The sequence below is a fragment of the Gambusia affinis genome, linkage group LG21 (genome assembly GCF_019740435.1).
Source record: "Gambusia affinis linkage group LG21, SWU_Gaff_1.0, whole genome shotgun sequence".
Classification (NCBI taxonomy): domain Eukaryota; kingdom Metazoa; phylum Chordata; class Actinopteri; order Cyprinodontiformes; family Poeciliidae; genus Gambusia; species Gambusia affinis.
The window spans coordinates 14,386,767-14,406,381 of record NC_057888.1 but is presented as its reverse complement, the minus strand read 5'-3'; the positions used below and the strand labels follow the sequence as shown (position 1 = coordinate 14,406,381).

The 19,615-nt window shown below is 36.9% G+C and overlaps 1 protein-coding gene and 1 long non-coding RNA gene across 3 annotated transcripts in view; one reads left to right on the top strand and one right to left on the bottom strand.

Annotated features, from left to right (window-relative positions):
- Window positions 1-6,347: 6,347 nt before the first annotated feature.
- On the bottom strand, window positions 6,348-13,139 carry pex2 (peroxisomal biogenesis factor 2). 2 transcript variants are annotated; one of them, XM_044105497.1, is made up of 2 exons: window positions 13,046-13,131; window positions 6,348-8,579 (listed from the first exon to the last, which is right to left on the bottom strand). In XM_044105497.1, the coding sequence occupies exons 1-2, from the start codon at window positions 13,071-13,073 to the stop codon at window positions 7,600-7,602; spliced, it is 1,008 nt and encodes a 335-aa protein (XP_043961432.1). In that variant the 5' UTR covers window positions 13,074-13,131; the 3' UTR covers window positions 6,348-7,599. The 2 variants fall into 2 exon arrangements, with proteins under 2 accessions (XP_043961432.1, XP_043961433.1); XM_044105498.1 differs by having other exon boundaries at window positions 6,349-8,576; window positions 13,046-13,139.
- A 479-nt stretch (window positions 13,140-13,618) lies between these two features.
- The window catches only part of LOC122824640, a 75,859-nt gene continuing 69,862 nt past the window's right edge, over window positions 13,619-19,615 (top strand). The window contains exon 1 of the long non-coding RNA XR_006369542.1: window positions 13,619-13,857. This is a non-coding gene — a long non-coding RNA (uncharacterized LOC122824640). The remainder of the gene's footprint in view (window positions 13,858-19,615) is intronic.

Genomic DNA, 19,615 nt, shown 5'->3' with positions numbered 1-19,615 from the left:
TTGAAAAACATTTTTTTCATGTTTTGTTTATGAAATTAAATTAGTTAGTAGATACCATCTGACAATGTAGAAAATATCTACATACGCACATGAGTAAATTGTGGTGTTATTTCAGGGATCCACTTTGGATCCCTGAAATAAATAAATGCTTTCCAAAGGAAAGATTTACTTTTTCATAGAGATGGATGGACCAGACCAGTAAAAATCTTAGGGTGGAACAAAAAAAGAAAAGAAAACGTGGCCACATTTTTCCAGGAGTGGCCATGGCCCTTGATCTAGAAGATCGAAGAGGTGCAGTGCTGAATGGCTAATAGCATTTCACATTTTAAAGACAGAAAGTTACAGTAGGCCTTTTATCTTGGATCACACTTTATGCCCTTGACATTTTATCTTCTTCCCAGGTCAAGATTTTAGTTGTTATATTTCATGGTCATTTGAACTTTTATAAAGAGATTGGCGCTGTGGTAAAGAATCATGTCTTAAATCTCAAAACTCAAATACATTCTCAATAACTGCGACATGAAGACAGCTATCACTGCTTTAATTGTTCCCAGGTTAGACCTCTGAATTTCTCTTTGTTTTGGCCTGAGTCAGTCTCTGTTATCTTCTGCTGCCTTACTTCTCACTGAAACCAGAATAAGAGACAGAATCAGTACTGTTTTTTTTTTGTTTTTTGTTTATCAGTTATATTAAGTATAGAATTGTTTTTAAAAAATGTTAAGTTATACAAGATTTGGAAACTCAAAAATATTTCCTAACTACCCTTTCTTTAGATTATAGAATTTGGACATTCTAATATTCTAGATTAATCGGTTCCAGAAATTATTCTTTTATTGAATTTGTTCCAATGTTCTGCGACAGCATCCTACTATCTGTTAAATATGGGTCTTCCATTCATCCCTTTAGAAACAACTTAAGCACATGTAAAAATTGTAGCATGATTTGCAAATTGGTTCAATATTTCCATATCTGGTTTTACTTACTTTATCTCATTCATGTTTACATTGTTTTAAAAAGATTCCTTTCACTCTACTTTTATTTTAAATGGGCTTCAGAAGTAAAATGTATTTAATACAGAGGCAAAAGCTTTTTTTTTTACACACTGTTTACAATTTGACAGTGCTAGAAGAGGTCATGCACATGTTCCGTTTCGGAGGTTTTAAAAAAATATACAAGTACTAAATTTAGCTGACATGTACCCTGTCTTACATTTTAGACATTACTCCTCTCTGCTTTTATTTCCATGTTTAGGAAGATGTGCTTCAGTTTGAACTCCACTTAGAGACCTCGCTACATTACTCACAGAGGCAATGTGCATATTGCTGTGTTTATTATTTCTCGTATTTCATGTGTGTTTGTATTTGTGTCTCTGTGCATCTTTTGGACAGAGCAGGTTAATGCTGGTTGACACGTGCGGCTCACTCATCTCCAGGAGGAATCAAGACTCCCGGCTAAACCTTTGCACACAGGTATCCATGGCAACTACTAAACTATATTTCTTTTTTAACCACGGCAAGTTGGAAATTCCAACGCTAAAAAACATTGTCATTACCTGGCGGCTTCATGCTTAACAGGGTTATGCTTTCTGTGCCTGCTTTTGATATTGTTTATTGTTGCCTACAGATGTAATTTAAAATTTGGTATTTTCTTGCCATAGAGACTGTCTTTCAAAAATACACATACCACTTAAACATTTAAACAATTTCTCCCAATGCAACCTCAAACTTTTATGTACTCTGTAGCAATGTATGTGATTAAACAACAAAAAGAGTAGCATACATTTCTTTAACGGAAGGAAGATGCTGCAACAGTTTCGAAATCTGTCAGCATATAAATCTCAAAAGGGTGGCATACATTTATAGTTACTCCTATTATAACTAAACAAAATTACAAATTTTTGAGCATGTATAAACAAAGCAATACAAGCTTTGTTTGTGGAAAACAAAGCATGTATTGTTTTCCATAGCTTTTAGTAGGTCTGCAAATAATTCAATTAAAACAGATTAAACTCATTTCTGTTGTAATGTAGAGAAGTTCCCAAAGTACAAATACATTTGCAAGGCACCTAAAAAAAAAAAAACATTGCAATTTTCACTTGGATTCCCTGGGATTTAACAATACCGCAGTTTGTCAATAAACTGAAGTCAGATTGGCAGGATGTTATAAAATATTCATGACACTTTACACATGTTCCTGCTTGTATTTGGTTTCTCATGTGTATTAAGTCTGGTCCGAGCATTGATTGACGGAGGATAAAAACACAAGTCTGCGCTCTTCTAGTTTCTTCCTTTGTAGTTGCTGATGACTCTCAGAATCATCGTGATTGCACAATGATTCTTATAGTAACTATATAGAGCCTTGGAAATTACTATGCAGTAAATGAGTTTAAATATAATTCTATATGCAGTACTTTAACTGAACAACTCAGTTTACGAAAAATATCCCAACATAGAAAGTGATTCCGGTGTCTCTATATAGCCAAAGGACACACAACTCATGACAAATGAACCTATATGTAAAGTCAAAGTGATGAAGCCCTTAGGGTCAATATAAATTTTTCCAAAAGAGAAATAAAAACAAACAAACAAAAAAAAACTCAAGTGCATACCCCCTACTTCATTTCTTTTAGGGGAAGAACAGAAAAAAGCACATTGTGTCCTCCACCGCATTCCTGAACAAGCAGAGGTTCAATCACATTTGCAGAAGTTATCAAAACTTTCAAAGGGCTCAGCTGGCGCCTTAAGCCACAGGAAATTCACTGGGCCATCTGGAGGGATGTGTGCAGATTATTGCTCATTTAGTCTGCTCTAGACATCAGTAGGAAGAAGACTGAGATGGCTAAAGTCGTGCACAGACAGGACAGTGCGTATGCACACACACAAACACAGACGCTAGTGCTGGTGCACAAAACACACCTGTGCGTAATCCCTCCATAATGCCCTTTGGTATCTTGTTTGTCCCATCCCTTTGCTGCTCCTACCCATCCAGTCAGATGGGTTGGAGGAGTTCAGTAACAGACAAAGATCATATAACTCTTTCCAAGTAAGATATGGAAGATTATATATATACCGGTAATTGAAAAAAAAAAGCATTATCTTGACTAAATATGTCATTGAAATCACAATTATTTGAATCAATTTCCTTTTGAATTTCTTGCTCAGAAACACACTTTTATTTCAACAATCAGACTCTCAAGATGCTATAAAATACATTCCATCTGTCATTGTTAGTATTACCTTCTATCATTAATTATCTGTGGTTGAATCGGAGTGGAAAATGACAGATGGATGATTTATCATTGTAACAAATTAACAATGCAAACATTCCATATTTAACACATTCACAAATTCAGTTTAAATTTGGTTTTGCAGAAGGTATGTATAAATTAAAAATTTCGATTTTTATTTTTTTTTTTACATGAAGTATCTTAAATTTAAATAAAAATAATAGTGACAACAATGACGTTTAGATATTCCCCAAGTGTTCGTTTAAAATTTGAATGGAAATCTGAGTAACTTCACAGCTTTACATTTTTGGTGAAATATTAGTTTTATAGAAATGCATCAAATAAATTTCACACGCTAGAAATAAATGGATATCCACCCTTTGTTTTGTTGAATGCACACACACACATACACACGCACACCCATATCACCCAGATTTGCCTTCAGTGTCACAGGCGCAGATCTAGCTTTTAAAAGTTCCAAAGAATAACAACCTTTGTCGACCTACATCATGAAACACAGCACTCTACAGAGCATCTCTGTGATTTTTGTATTTGCCCATTCAGCTTACACATATTGGGTCGGACGTATGATAATGTAAAAATTCCAAATTACCCTGGGACCTGAGATCAAAAAGGAAAAGGCCAAATTCCCTGAATTCCCAAACCATAGATGCTCCAGCTTTGTGTGAAATGCAACCAGACAAAACCTAAACACCATGATAAAAGCAAAGGAAATTACTTTCCTTATTTTAGGTGTGATTGATTGTCCCCCTGACCTGCTAGACTGAAGAGGTGGTTAAAAAGAAGAGGCAGACTTAGATAATTGGGCCCGGTGGTATCCAAAGCCCGGCAGGTGTTGAAAGAAGTCTCATAATGCAGGTACCAGCAGCGGCTGCAACCCTGAACTTCAGCACACCTAGGATTTGTCTACCTTGAAGGAATTTTGGTGTTTTATGTTTGGCATGTCTTTTATTGAATAGATGAAATATGAGCTACTTGTAACTCCTATTGACGTATTGGACATGCCACAAGAAAAAAAAAAGGGTATAGAGGTGTCAAAAATCCTCAGAGATGTCGACAAATAAATAGAGCATTTTTGTTTTATCTTTTCTTGGCACAAAAAATAATGTCATTCAGTCTTTGAAAGTGGTGTCAGTTGTTCGAAATATCTTGCCGATACATGGGGGATGTAATTCCCTTACCTGTTGAAAAGTGAGTAAGGAGAAGGATCAGAGATGGAATTTAGTTGAACAGGAAAAGGCACAGATGTTTTCATTCTTTAATTTCATTAGTGAATCATAGGGCTATCTGAGCCCTTCTAGCCATTTCAAATGAAGAGGTAAAACCCAGGCATGAGCAATAATGATATTTTTTTTTTCTTAGAGAAAAAAAATATGCATGTTCTATCCTTACTATTATCTGCAAGCCACGGGCTCTGTTCCAATTAGAGAATACCACAGACGTACCATTCAACAAGCATGCACACAAACGAACCTACAATAGGTACAGTAAAGTACCCGGCATTAGAGAGCCAAGAGAAGAGCTTTTTACTTAAAAAACTATTTAATCAGGAAAATCAACGCTTCACATCAAAGAAATGGAGATGAGGGACAGGCGGATAAAGAGGCTCATCAAAGAAGGAGATCTAGTTAGGGATTCAACGCCCTAATTCCCTTTCTCTTAAAACCGTCGTCAGAGGGGGCACAGGGCCAATTTGCTCCCTAAATGGCTGCGTGTGAATGTGCAGATTGCTTTGCGTAGCCGCTGGGAATGTGGGCTTCCTCCTCTTTTTCTTCTCCACACGGAGCCTGAGAATTAGAAAAGATCCAAAGACAGATAGGCTTAACTGAGCCCCAGCTACCTTCCTTAAGTCCAGAGCCCTGTTCCAACTTCCAACTAATTTAATACATGTCCTAACTCAATTAATAGACTCTAATGCAATGTTTCTTCTTCATCTCTTTTTCTTTCCTGAGGATTGGGGCTTCAATTAGAGTTACAGAGTAATATCAGAGAAAAGGTTTGGATTGTAAGTCTCTTTGAATGTTAAGACAATGACATGTCCCAGTGGCATTAGGGTTGATCATATATGCATCCTTAATCTCAAACATCGTCCTAATCTCACTTTCTGGGACTTACTTCACATTAACGTAATGTAGTGCATAAAATATTGACCATCGGTCTTTCCTATCTAGGGCTTAATATGCATTAGTGTTGCATTCATTAGTCACAACGTCCTTGATATAAAAGAGGACCTCAAAGAATCCTAAGGATGTGTCCTCTGCTTTCCACAAGATGTCAACCCAATCATCATCTAGGATTGCAACTCCCACCTCAAGGTTTTAAGTTTTCTTTTAATCCATCACAAGACTCCATCAATACTTCTATAGGAGGTTTAAAGCATACAATTGATTCATGTTGGATTACCTTACATTACCACAAAGGACATCTGCCATAGAGACTTGGAGAAGTTCTAGGACAAAGAAAGAAGCCATTGGTCAGTATCACATGAATAATTAAACACAAGATCAAACCAATGCAACAACCCAATGTTCTTCAGGGCCCTCATAAACCTCATAAGTAGAGATATTGCATGCTTTATTCTCTTAAGCCCAGCAAAAGTCTCATCTGAGCGCAGATTCATGTGTTAGTGCCCGTAGAACTGAGGCCATTTCCCTCTGCAATAGGCTTTCCGTTATGCCTCCAGTTACAATTGATTGTCTTGGCAATCAGCAATTAAACACTGGTGATCAGAGAAGGGAAAAAGAAAGAGTGGGAAGAGGAGGTGGATAGTAACCATCACATCCCCCCTCCATCCCACTCCTCACTTGTCAGCCCAGGAAAGGCTTCACTCAGCTGGGGTGAGTTTGGCCTGGGGCTGGGCTCACTGGTGGAGGTTAACTCCAGCATAAATAAGCATCTTTGGACTCATTACAGGGATTAGAGAGTAATTCGCCTGCGAGGAAGGAGACGACTGCCAGGGTTTTGGTACAGTTTACTACAGTCTTATAGGGGCGAGGGCCCTTGAGATTACAGAGGGAGAGAGATGGAAAGGCAGCAAAAGAGAGAAAGGCCAAGGGAAAAGAGAGGATGGCTGTCAAGTGTGTGTGAGTCAATCCAAGCCCCTGGCTGCCCCCTTGATCTTGAGCATGTTGGGGTGCTGTGAAAACGGATAATGGGAGTTAGAACGACCAGGCCTGTCTAGAGAGAAGTGTACTGATTGTTATAAGTTTCCCTCATCTCTCGCTCTCTCTCACTCCTCCACTTAACTAAATAAACACCCAAGAGGTAGCACTCTATCAATTTTAATGATGTTGAAATACAATTTAGGCACAAAATACACAACAAATGCTAATTTGGCCATGATGAGAGGCATCAGAAATTCCTCCCATTATTTATTCAGCTGACTTTCTGCATTTTTCATCAGAACAAATATTCCCATTTCAACAAACACACACACACACATGCCTCCACGCGCCCCATCACAGAGCCAATTTGGAGCATAAATCAACACATTCACTCATCAAATATATGCCCCGTGTGGTGCTCTGTAGTCTGTCCAGTGCACCAAAGACAAATAATTCCATCCAAAGTCCAGCCAGAGAAACAGAGGGCACAGAAGACTGTCAATATATGCACACATACATTAAACATAGCAGACAACTGTGTGCTTAGAAAAGACACAGTAAGGAAAAGTCCTCCCGTCATAAAGTCATACATGACTAAATATTTTGAAAAAAAGAAAAAAAAAGAAAAGCAAATACAGGGAACAGATAAACACAATTTCTTCAGAAATTAACATCTCTATCAAGGAGATGGGGAAACAGAAATATTCCTCACATATAAAATTTGTACTAAGAACAAAATGTAAAGTTTTTCTGTCAGAGTAACACATATAAAAAAACACAGCATGAGGAAAAAAAAAAACAATGAAACGGTGTTTCTACTTTTGTATACCACCTTCATATTACTGGTGGCACACAATCTCCTAAGTCCGTTTTCTGTATACATAATCAACAAATTATTTATTAGAAATCACGTTTAATCATTGGCTTCTCTAAATATGATTGCCCAATGCTAACATAAGTTTAAAGGGTTTTGAAAATGTTTGCAAAAACAGTAAAGATGTTTCTGAGACTGAAGTTGTTTTAAGCTGATAGAAGTCTGATTTGGTCATGTCTGTTAGCTTCATCTCACTGATCCGGATTCATGCTAAATAAAAAACAAACAACAACACAAAAAAAACAGAGTTAGTTGCTAAAGGTAAAATACTACTTGCTTCTTACATTTTACCAAATCTTCGCTTAAATAATCCTCAACTATCTCTTTCATTCAGACCAAGTTTCTAGCAGTTTTCTCTCAGCAGGATGGACCCATCACCTGCCCACAACCCACATGTCCATCTTCACCACAGTGGGCGTCCCTGCTTCTGCCCCACATTTCGGACATGTGAGGTAAGCGTCGGCGATGCTGTGGCTTTTAATGCAGTAGTAGCAGAAAACGTGCTGGCACCCCACCGTATGAGGCATTGTTGGCCATTCTCCACATAGTCCACAATGTTTCCACATGTCTTTTCCCTCTCTTTTGCTTTCTTCCTCAGAATCTTTTCTTCCAAGCACATGCAATAACACCGCCGCTTTCAGTTTCCTTAAATTTACCAACGGTAACAAGAAGATGAGGAACTCGGCAAAGCCATGCCACAGTAGTTCCCGGTTTATGTACTGGTAAGTTACATCTCGAACCACATTAGGTTTACTGAACACAGCTTGAGCTCCCGCAATTCTTTCAGGTAGGACAGGGTGACGGCCATTCCTTAGGAAAACTAGGAAGTTGATAAAGGTAGCGAACTTTGCCAGACCAGAAACACGAGTCAGGGCTTTACGGAGACTTTGTTGCAGCAAGCCACCATCCAATTCTGAAACAGCCCCTCTTGGACCCAAAGACAAACATGGCAGCAGACGGTAGGAACGCTCCTGCAGCCAACGGGGGCCTGCAGTAAGTAAAGCAAGACCCAACTTCTGACGAGGGGACAGTGGTCTGTAGTGGGGAGATGATGAGGATGTGCTTTGATAGCGCAGGCTCAGTAGAGATTGACCTACTGTGGCATTGCTAGAATAAAGAGTAAACCTCCAGAGCAGCAGATAAAGTAATGCTTTCAGTTCAGGCTCCACCGGGGTGAGCAACCCTGGGCGGCAGCTCTGGAAACACAGAGTGAACTGGGTCCACAGCAGTTGCTCAAGAGCCGAGTCCAGCTCCAGGGCGTCCAGCTGGCTGATGCGCAAAACTGGTGGGTCAACTGCAGATTCTGAATCATTAGTTCGAGCTGTCCTTTTGTTGTGGTCCCTGTTCAAACCTGCTGGGGAAAAAAAAAAAAAAAAAAAAAAAAATCAAGTCAGATATTAATTAGGCTTTGAGATTTGTGTTTGATGTAGCATTTTCATAATGATTTAACTTTGGTTTAATTTAGAAACCGATTCATTAATATAGCTTCTCAAAATGTGGAGTTCGAATAGAAGAACCTGTGATCACTAACATTTTTCTAAAGGGAACCTGGACATCAAGATGCAAACAATCAAAAGTTTTCAAATAACATCTTAAGTTGAAATAGAAACAGAGTGGATTTTTCCCTAGGCTCCTACAAAATTTGTCATGTAAAAATCTTCATACTCCAGAGTTTTCAGACATTGTTTTAGCCCATTTTGAAACTAGACTCACTAAGATTAATAATAAACTCAAACAGATGTCAGGACAAACACATGTGATTGTATAGGCAAATGCATGTATGGATGGATAACTGCACCATCTACCCTATTTACTCTCCAAACCTTATTTCCAGGCAATATACTCTGGATTACACTTTTTTCATTAATCTTTTCCATATAATTTCAGACTCATGGACCTTGTTCTGAATAATGAGCAATAATGAAGAACACTGATGTCATATGACCATTATTATTTTATTATCCTAAAATCTATTTAGGTTAAAATCCACTCTGAGGAAAAAAAAAAGAAAAAAGAAGTGTAAAGAATCACTTCTATTACAGGACAACTTTGTTATAAGGAGCAGAGACGCCCTGGAGGGGGAAGCCCATCCTATTAGTAAGGTTATTTTTCTTTACACAGAAACGGAAATCACTTTTCACATGTAAACTCCATTCCAATGCAAGTTTTGAGCTACGTATGGAAGCAGGTCCAATGTATAACACCATCTCCAGGATTAGATCGAGAGAGGGTTTGGTATATATATAGAGCTGATATACCTCTTCGACAGCAGCTTTGTGTCCCCATGAACAGGATCTATCATGAGGCTCAAAGAGATCACCGCAACATGGCAGCCTTTGACAGAGAGAGAGGAGAGAATTGAGTCTGGAGAAGAACATCAAAGGAGCGATATAATCCAATGAGAATGAACTGGTTGAAAAAGGACTGTCCGGCGAACTGACCCAAACTGAATAAACCATCAGTATATATATATATATATATACATAATATACATATATACACTTGATCTGAGATAACTTATATAATAACTTACCACTGATTAGGATAATATACACATCAAGAAACCATGATGGGAGCTTGAGCGCCATGATGCTGGTTATTGAGATAAAAAAAGGCTGAAAAGATAATCATGAAAAAGAGGATGGATAGATAACCAAACCTTTCCTAGTTGACTTCCGAGGATGACGCACAATGTACAGGATGAGGACATTCCAGAGGAAAATCGGTTCATTTCACTGTTAAAGACTAGTCAGAAGTTTTGTTTTTTGTATTCAAATGAATGCAAGAAAAGCTCTAGTGGGTAACTGAAAAATCTCTGCTATCACTGTTTTTCTTTTGTCCAACCTTCTTTACAGTGTTTCATCAATGGAATGAGTAAGGACCTATTAGTCAAAGCTTGCCATGTCTGCACTATAAAAAAAACAAACACAAACAAAAAAAACAAAAAAACGGATGAGAATGTCAAATTTAAAACTCTTGAGAGTGATGTCATACAGCAGACTACAGGCAGTACTGGGGACACTAAGATCACCCAGGCGGTAAGCAGACTAATTGTTATGAGTCCGTTTCATGAAAAATGAATGTGAGTAGATGCACAGAGGGGTCTTTGGGTTGTGTGTGCATCAGAGGCTAATGCTTTATCAAGGCTTCCCCTCTTTCTCTAATCACCCAAGACTCCTTTGAGCCATGGGGTGAAAGCCAAGTTAATGCATGAACACACACACACATTCACACATGCGCACACGCACAAAAAAAGAAAAAAATACACACCAGCTAGAACCGTACATGTGATGCACAAAAATGTCTTCTCCTTATTTGGGTTTGCTCAGAAGGTAAATTATTTAGAAGAGTTAATTGATTTCATGAGTACGAAGGTTGAGTATGCTAAAACTGTATGAGTAATAAGTACGAGGGTCTGCGGCAAACAACTTAAAAAGCCATGAAACATTAAAGAGCAGAAAAGCACAATGAGTGCGCAGGAAAACGTAGAGCACCTAATAAATGCGAGAACCAAATTTGCGTGTTCTTTAAGAATCAATGAGAGAGCAAGTCATGCAAATAAAACATGTTATCCCGTTGAATATTTGAGCCGTATGGTTTTTTTCAGCTTCTCCTCATGCCTGAAAAGTGGGAGAAAATATATAAAAATAATATTAGATCAATGAAAAAGCTGCTAGTTACTTAAATCTCTTAAACTATTTGCATGACTGCTGGGTGGAACATTTTCAAAGTGAGATGAAGCTGCTCTTTGTCTCCTTTAAAAGAATGTGGAAGAATGTGAAGGCTACAGTAAACTTAGTCAATCAAACTTAAAGTATAGAAACTACTTTTAAAGGTTCTGATTCATTTAAATTGAAAATTGAATTCCAATGAAAATATTTTGCATTTTGGCATTGCAGACATTCCTGATTAAATATTCAGTAAATATCTTCACTAATAATTTGTTGAGTCAATTTAAGACATGGAAACATTATTTTTCTTAACTTTTCTATTAAAGACCTCAGGCAGCCTGTAATACTGTTGATAGCAATTCTCTTTAAAGATTTCTGATGGTAGACAGCTCTGAAACAGTTTGTAAGCAATTCAGATTGTATGAAAAGAGTCTTGTGATGACATTTGTTGCTTGCAAAATATGATTGCAATGTTTTCCTTACTCTTTTCTTTCTAAAAATAATGCAGCTTCTCCGCAACTAAATTTTAGTTGCGGAAAACAGCAAAATGCCTCTGAAAACATAAAGGACTGCATATGTTCCTCTATTTTTAAAGTCTCAGCTTTAGGTAGGTACATGTGTGCTTTAAAGTGAATGACTTGTGATATCAATATTGGTGTTAGTACCACACATCTGTCAGATTCACGTTTACATTTACTTTTACTATAAAACACATCCAGATCTGCTAAAACGTGATTTCTGATCAACTAAAAGTAGAAACTTTTAGTTTAGACTGTTTTTCAAAGCAAACTGAAGAAAATATTTTATTTTTTTGTTTGGCTATTAATTTACTTTTGGTAAATAAAATGAGGTATCCTTATTTTAATATTTTCTTTCTAGACACTACATTGCCAAAAATATTGGGTCATCACTCCAAGTCACTAAATTAAAGTGTGCCTGACCTCCATCTGATAGAACATCTTTAGGATGGAGAACCCAGGCCTTCCTACCCAACATCAGTGTCTGTTCTCACAAATGAATTTCTGGAAGCATGCTCAAAAAATCCCAGAAACACTCCTAAATGTTGCAAAAAAATCTTGCCTAGTTAAAGCTATTTTTAGTATAAATGGATGCATTTTGTTTTTCTTTTTACTGAATTAATGCATTATGTGGATTTAAATAAAAACTGCTGGCTATAACATGTAAAACAAATTTAAAGTGCCATTTCCCATCCAAAATAAAGGTCCAAATGGTCAAACCTAAACCACACCGGTTTAGAATGAAAAGTAGACCATGTTGTAGATCAATGACCTTAAAACACACATTGTTTAAGCTGAATTCTCGTCTCCATAAATTATTTCAAATGCTATGTAATCATGTTTCAAATGTGAGCCTGTTAATATACCTATAATTCTTTTTTTAGATTCTGCCATTTGGCTAACACCAATATTGATATCACAAGTCAAATAGCCATACCTCAAATATGTTTGTGTATTTATTTATTTTTGTGTGTGTGCGCGTGTGTGAGAGAAAATAAAGCAAGATCATTATGCAATTATAGGGGCAGGGGAATTGGATTTTGGTAGCAGATTTGCAAACAGTACAGTCAGCACTGGAAAAGAGAGATATAACCAAAAGACAGATAAGGGTAGAGGAGAGATGATTGGGTTGAGAGGAATGAAGTGAGTAGTCTCCTGAAGAAAATCAATAAGATCAACTTTGCCTTGAATCTCAATGCGGAAGGTTTTGATCTCTAGCCCTGATTATTTTTGGGAATAATGGAATTATGTGCGTGGATGCAGAACATAATCTTGAAGGAGCCCAGAGTCTCACAAGGTTCCTAATCAAAGTTTCATTAGGTATATATACACCTGGACCGCACACAAATTGAATAATAATTCCCAGTATATTTGATCGTTTGTGTTGTATGCTGTGTGCATTAAACATACCGATAGAGATCAACAATCGATTTTACTTTAGATGCAAGCATGAAGCAAGTGGAAAATAAGACCATAGAATCGAGGGAAAAACAGGAAACCCTGACACTGCAGACTAACCGCAATGCTGGAGTAGATAGAGCTTTTTAACGCCATTAAAACGAAGCAGGTTTGCCATTACTATAAATAATACAGAGATAGTCTCCAACTAATGTTAATACATGTATTCTTACCCATTTCTACTCGATGAAACGTACACATCAACTGTTCTCCCTCCTGATATGCTGCAGACAGCGTGTTTTTCCGGGTTGTGCAATTTAGCCCCGCCTCTTAAAGGAAACAAACCAATTGTATAAAAAAACGGTATGATTGACGGAGTTGGAAAGGACATTTACCAATAGCGTAACGCAGTTCAGAATCAGCGGCACAAAACAGAGACTGATCGTTGATTTGCTGGGATTGATCCGTATTTGTTCCGTTCTGTTCTGAAGTTGCGACTCGAATAGAGAAAAGATGCAATATTAATTTTCATAAAGTAACACAATTAATATAGTTTACACAAAATATCTTGTGTGAATTGTACCATTAAGCATACAAGTTTTTTGAAATGACGTGGACATTATATGTGATTATAGACCCCTAAAAAGGAAATTAAAGCTAACAGGCCTTATATATATATATATATATATATATATATATATATATATATATATATATATATACACACACACACACACACACCAACGTGTAACTATGTGTATGAAGCCGGCTCCGCCCCCCCTGCGGAAGTAGCGCAAATGCGTAATTTGAAGAAGAGAAGTTCAACGCCATACCTCAGTCATTTTTAAGCAATTTTAATATGTCATTTTTGCCTTTATCAGCCAACACTGAGACAAAGACAACAGCAAGAAAATTCTCCGAATCCTACACCTTACAGGTGTGTAAGATACTGAGAAATCACTTTTTGCAGCCAGAGGATGAATGAGCACAAGGTCTCATTGGATGAGTGTGAAATCTGTGTTGGATGCATCTTGCTACAAAATGGGTGAGTAATCTGCCTTCAGGAAAATGCTTAAAAAATTATACAGTTGCATAAAAAGGTGACTACATATAAATACAGCAGTTACTGCAGCTTGTGTTTTTTTGCTGCCATAGAGCTACGTATAGAAATTAAAACACATAAAATCAAGTATAACTGCCTTCACTTATTGATCGTGGATTTGGCTGTCAATTAAGTGCTGTTATGACAAAAATTGGATGTTTACAAACAGCTAGCTTCATACCTATGAATATGGTTGTTTCTGTCGATCATAGTTTCATTCAACTGGACTTGAGGTTGACTGCAGGCCTGGAGCCGTTTAGTGCAATATTTCAGACTCCTTTTGGGTTTTGAAATGGAATAAATTGTATTCCACCCTCTACATGCTCTGCGTCAGGGTTGCTCAAGTCCAAAACTTGAGAGCTACCATTCTGCAACTTTCAGATATATCCCTGCTCCAACACACCTGAATCAAATGAATGGCTTGTTACCAGGCCTGTGCAAAGATGAATGACTGCTGGTGAGGGAATTCAGCCATTTGATCATGATCTACAGGACGGTAGCTCTCAAGCACTGGACTTAAGCACTGGACTTGAGCACCCCGCTCTGAGTAAATGGCTGTCGGGTTTGCATGTTCCCCACTGACAACGTTTGACCATAATCTCTCAGACAGCAGCTCATTTGCAACAACAAACCAGGCAATTTTGATGGAAGTTCAGTTCTTCCAGATAAAGGGTTGTGTACTTCGAGACAAATGGCAACCACCACTTGCCATTTGGTGGTCAGTTGCTGATAAACCCCCTAGAATGATTGACATTTTACTGGATTTGTCATATTCTGTTTCTATTGCTAACAGAATACAAAATGCGGATTGTCAGTTATAATAACGCTATCTATCTATATATATATTTGCTTTTTTATTTATTTTATTTTTTTTCACATTTGATCCACAGACTTAAGCATTTTTTATTTTTTGCACAGGATGGGATTTACAAACAATCGTTTGTAAATCCAACAGATAGGTGACGAATGATGGTTTGACGAAGTATGACATCTTCTTCAGAAAAAAATGATTTATGTGTTTGGTCCTGCTCTGCATCCAGGAAACATCCTTTTCGACTCCTCTTGGATTTGGGGTTGTAGTTCAGGTATTATTTAAGTTTTTGAGATGCAAATTGGCTGTTCTCAGTTGTAAAAACAATATGCCTTGTTGCTACGGTTGCACATTAGAACAATTGTCTGAAAGGGATAGCAAAAACACTTCCAGCTGTACAGCATCCAAAACCAAAAACATACAGTGCTTCAATCAAAGAAATTATGAATACAAGTCTAGAAGAACAACTAATTGTAACTAACATCACAAAGTTACAGAGGGTTTCTGCCACCATCAGATGTGCAATTTCAGAACATTATCCAGGCATAATGACTTATTTTAATCAGGTCTGCTGAAGCAGGGATGTGACTAATTTCTAAAGCAATTTCTAAAAGACTGATGGTTTGACAAAATTGATTTAAAATACCAAAACTTCACTCTATTATGGAAAATAATTTAGAAAAATAAAAAATAGAAAAGGAACAATCATTCTTAGTTCTGCTAAATGGACATTGATGATGAATATGATAATAATAATAATACTTATAACATTTATCTCTGTATTTGATACCAAGAGATAAGGAGAAAAACATTGAAGTCCAACTGCCCTACATTATTTGGTTAATTGTCAGGCTGTCAACTCAGCTTGCCAGCCTACATTTAGCTGCTTTACATAGATGCCTTGTAGCGTTTTGACTGCAAGAAAATACTGTATTTTGATAACAGTGATTGGAGGTGTTCTTTTAGTTTCCAAAAAGCTGGCTATTTATGTTGAAGGTTTGTGAAATGTGTACGAGTAGCTGATGCTACATGTAAACAAGAGAGAGATTGTGGCACCACTCTGCTTTTTATATTCTGGTCAGTTCAACACTTTATCTGGCAACTCAGTAAGAGAACTTTAAAAGGCCCTAAGGGAAAATATTATGGCATTTTGTACCTCTGGCATTCAGGGCAGTGGGTGACAATATTGAAGATTTAGGAATATCTAAGATTTTTCATTAAAATTGCAAAAGGATGTCGTCTCTGACAGAAATACAGGGATGGTATTTCCCCCTGACTCAGTTTATTACAGCAGAGTGTACATGAATTTAAGTTTTCTGTGACAAAAAAAATAAAATATATTGAAGACAAAATGTAAAACAGCTTTAATCAAATCCAACCGCGGGTTAACCCTTCGAGTTTACTGTTTAGCCTTCTGACATTTGACTGAACTCGATTAAATTATTAAACGTACAAAATATATCTTCAATGTACACTCATTATGTGTGTATATTATAATATCCACATTATATGTAGCTTTTAAAAACTGTCATTCTTTTGCTATTTATCCATTTTCAATTAGAGTATCATGTCCACCATGACTTGAGCATCAGTGGATGACCTCTGTCCTGTCAGACAAATGACAGGAGGAAGCGCAGCGGTGCTTTCATAAAGCCGCAGCACTTGTAACAGGTGGCAAATTTCGTTATGCTTCCATCTGAGCGGCAGAGCTCAGGAGCACTGATCCACACTCATATTTAAACAAGAAGGGTTTCTAATCATCAAGATTGTCATGTGACATCATTTAGCTGCAGAATGTAGCCTGCGTGAGCCGGACTGTGCATCAAAGCAAAAATAACAAGGTTTCAGAGATGGCTTTCGGTCAGCTGGCCCCAGTTGAAGGCCCACATAACAAGGTTATGTGTTTAGAACCCAGGAGCGCCCAGGTCTTATAGGTTGATGTGGTCAGTTAATCATAAGGCTTGTCTTCTGAAAGTATAACAGTCATTCTTTGTTGAACCTATACAAGGGTTGTGATGCTTCCTGACATATTTGAGCAAAATGCTAATGAGAAATTCATATTATGTTTGTTACATATTTGTTTTATTTATTTACCTATCCGTACATACACTTGGTAGTTTGGCTCATATAAATCTGAAAAACGACAAACTAAAGAACATGAGTTCTCAACCTTTAATTTTGCACAAATGAACCGTCACATCTTCCATTTTTGTAAATTTCCTTTTCTTGAAGATATGCACAATATCAGTGTTGTATTTTATATCAAAGCATAGTTTAAACTTTTTTTTTTATTAATGCAGGGACCCAGTTATTCCTCCATAGTTCAAAAGCTTTCTCACTGGAAAACAAACAAGATTGCAAACTTTACTAACATCATACTTGCCAAGAAATTCTTTCTCTGAAATGACAATGTGAGACCATCATCAGATTAAATTAGTTTTAAAATCTATCTATTTATCAAGACATATATTGTATGTGCCAAATTGTCCACGCAGGGTTGCAGGAAAGCTCTTCTCTAATTTCCAGCAGAATTTTACAGTAAAGGTCACACAGGAGATAAATAGCATACTTTAAACTTGAAGTAAAACCTCTGCATCCACACACTGTTTATACCTGATTATTTGTGCTTGGAAGAGGTGGGGTTTGGTGGTGTTTCAATTCCCCCGCTTCAGTTCAAGGTCACAAACCTTAGATGCCCACCCAGTACCACCAGTGACAGAGTGATATATTGTCATGTTAGAATGTCCAATTATAACATGAGAAGATTTTGCATTGGGATGTTTTTTATTTGTTTATTTTTATTTTTCCTGTAGTTTTTCTAATAACATGCTGCATTGATCTTAGAATAAGTTTCTGGAAAGTTTCCTGTGGTGTTGTAGCTCACGCATCCTCAAAACACAAGCGATTCAAGCTTTTTGGGTATGTGATGATGTTCAGGTGGTGTCCCACCTTGGTCATTTTGATCTAAATTATTAATTGTATTAATGATTGGCATTAGCATTTATTAAGAGTTATTCATAGCTAAACCAAGCTTATTGTTGCACAACACACCCCAGCCAGGTGAATGTGGGAAGGCTAAAACAACTTCATTAATTGCCACAAATGTGTTACCAAGATGGGTATAATATTTTGACTTCTATACTTTCTAAGAAATCAATTCTTGCATAATTTCAATATATTTTGTGAGCTAATTAGAGTATCTCAATGCAGAAGAATTATGATTCTGTTGGACATATTAACGCCATTCCGACAAAAAAAAAAAAAAAAGATAAATGAGCATGAACTGAAACATTTTGTAATTCTGACTAGGTGCAGTCTGTTTATTTATTGAACATTTCACATGTTTATCTTCTTAAACAGTCTTAGGCAAGGTAAATAATGTAAGTTAAAGGAAACAATGTCCTTACAATACAGAGCATTAACTACTAATAAAATACAAACAAATAAGAAAATTGATTAAACGTTTATTATTAAATTAATTTAATAACACAGCAAGTTATGATGTGTTTCAGGAAATATGAACTTTGCAATGTATTGAAGTATCTTAATATTTTACCACCATTTTACCATAATCTCTGTTTAATCTGGGAAGTTTTTTTTTTGGTACTGTACATCCAGCAGGGTAAAAATATGTCTATAATAAGAGAAAGCTACTTGTAAATAATATCATGTATGCATGAACACGACAGCTAAAATAATTTATTTGATGTAGCAAATTGAGAAAAGGGGAGAAGCAGTTCATGGCATTCTTTTCTGCAATGCCATTGTATCTAGATCTTTTGTTTGTGTTCGCTAATGGACATGGAACCATTTCCAACCTAATAGAATTCTGCCAATGGCCATCACAATGAATATGGTTAATAGTACAGTTTGTGACAATTCTTTATTGGCTGGGTAGAGAAATATAATTTTGCAGAATAATGGCATATAGAAAAGCAATTAGGAGCTGCATGTCGCTGTGCATCAGTCTTCAGTGATTTTGCATAATGGCAAGCATTCTTTGTTAAAGATACATTCAACTCTCGAATATAAACTAAAGAATAAGTCAAGTAGAGAAGATCAGGTGTAATTACTTGCGAAGGTTGCGGCCTCCACCATTTTCTTGAGAAAACTACAAATTATCTTTCACTTTTTTGCAGAATAAAAGTTCAAAAGAAAAGAAAAAGGAAAAATCTTATGTTGAGGTTTAAACTGAATTATGCAGTCTTCTTTAAATCATCAGCACCGCTTAATGCAGTGACCTTAAGTTATTGTTCCATTTTACTTATGGTCTGACTTCTATCAGTATTCGCTGTTGTTAATACATTTTGCACACAGAAAGTAATTATACAGTGGGGCAAAAAATTATTTAGCCAGCCACCAATTGTGCAAGTTCTCCAACTTAAAAAGATGAGAGAGGCCTGTAATTTTCATCATAGATATACCTCAACTATGAGAGACAAAAGGAGAAAAAGAAAATCACATTGTCTGATTTTTAAATAATTTATTTGCAAAATATGGTGGAAAATAAGTATTTGGTCAATAACAAAAGTTAATCTCAATACTTTGTTATATAGCCTTTGTTGGCAATGACAGAGATCAAACATTTTCTGTAAGTCTTCACAAGGTTTTCACACACTGTTGCTGGTATTTTGGCCCATTCCTCCATGCAGATCTCCTCTAGAGCAGTGATGTTCCGGGGCTGTTGCTGGGCAACACGGACTTTCAACTCCCTCCAAAGATTTTCTATGGGGTTGAGATCTGGAGACTGGCTAGGCCACTCCAGGACCTTGAAATGCTTCTTACGAAGCCACTCCTTCGTTACCTGGACGGTGTGTTTGGGATCATTGTCATGCTGAAAGACTCAGCCACGTTTCATCTTCAATGCCCTTGCTGATGGAAGGAGGTTTT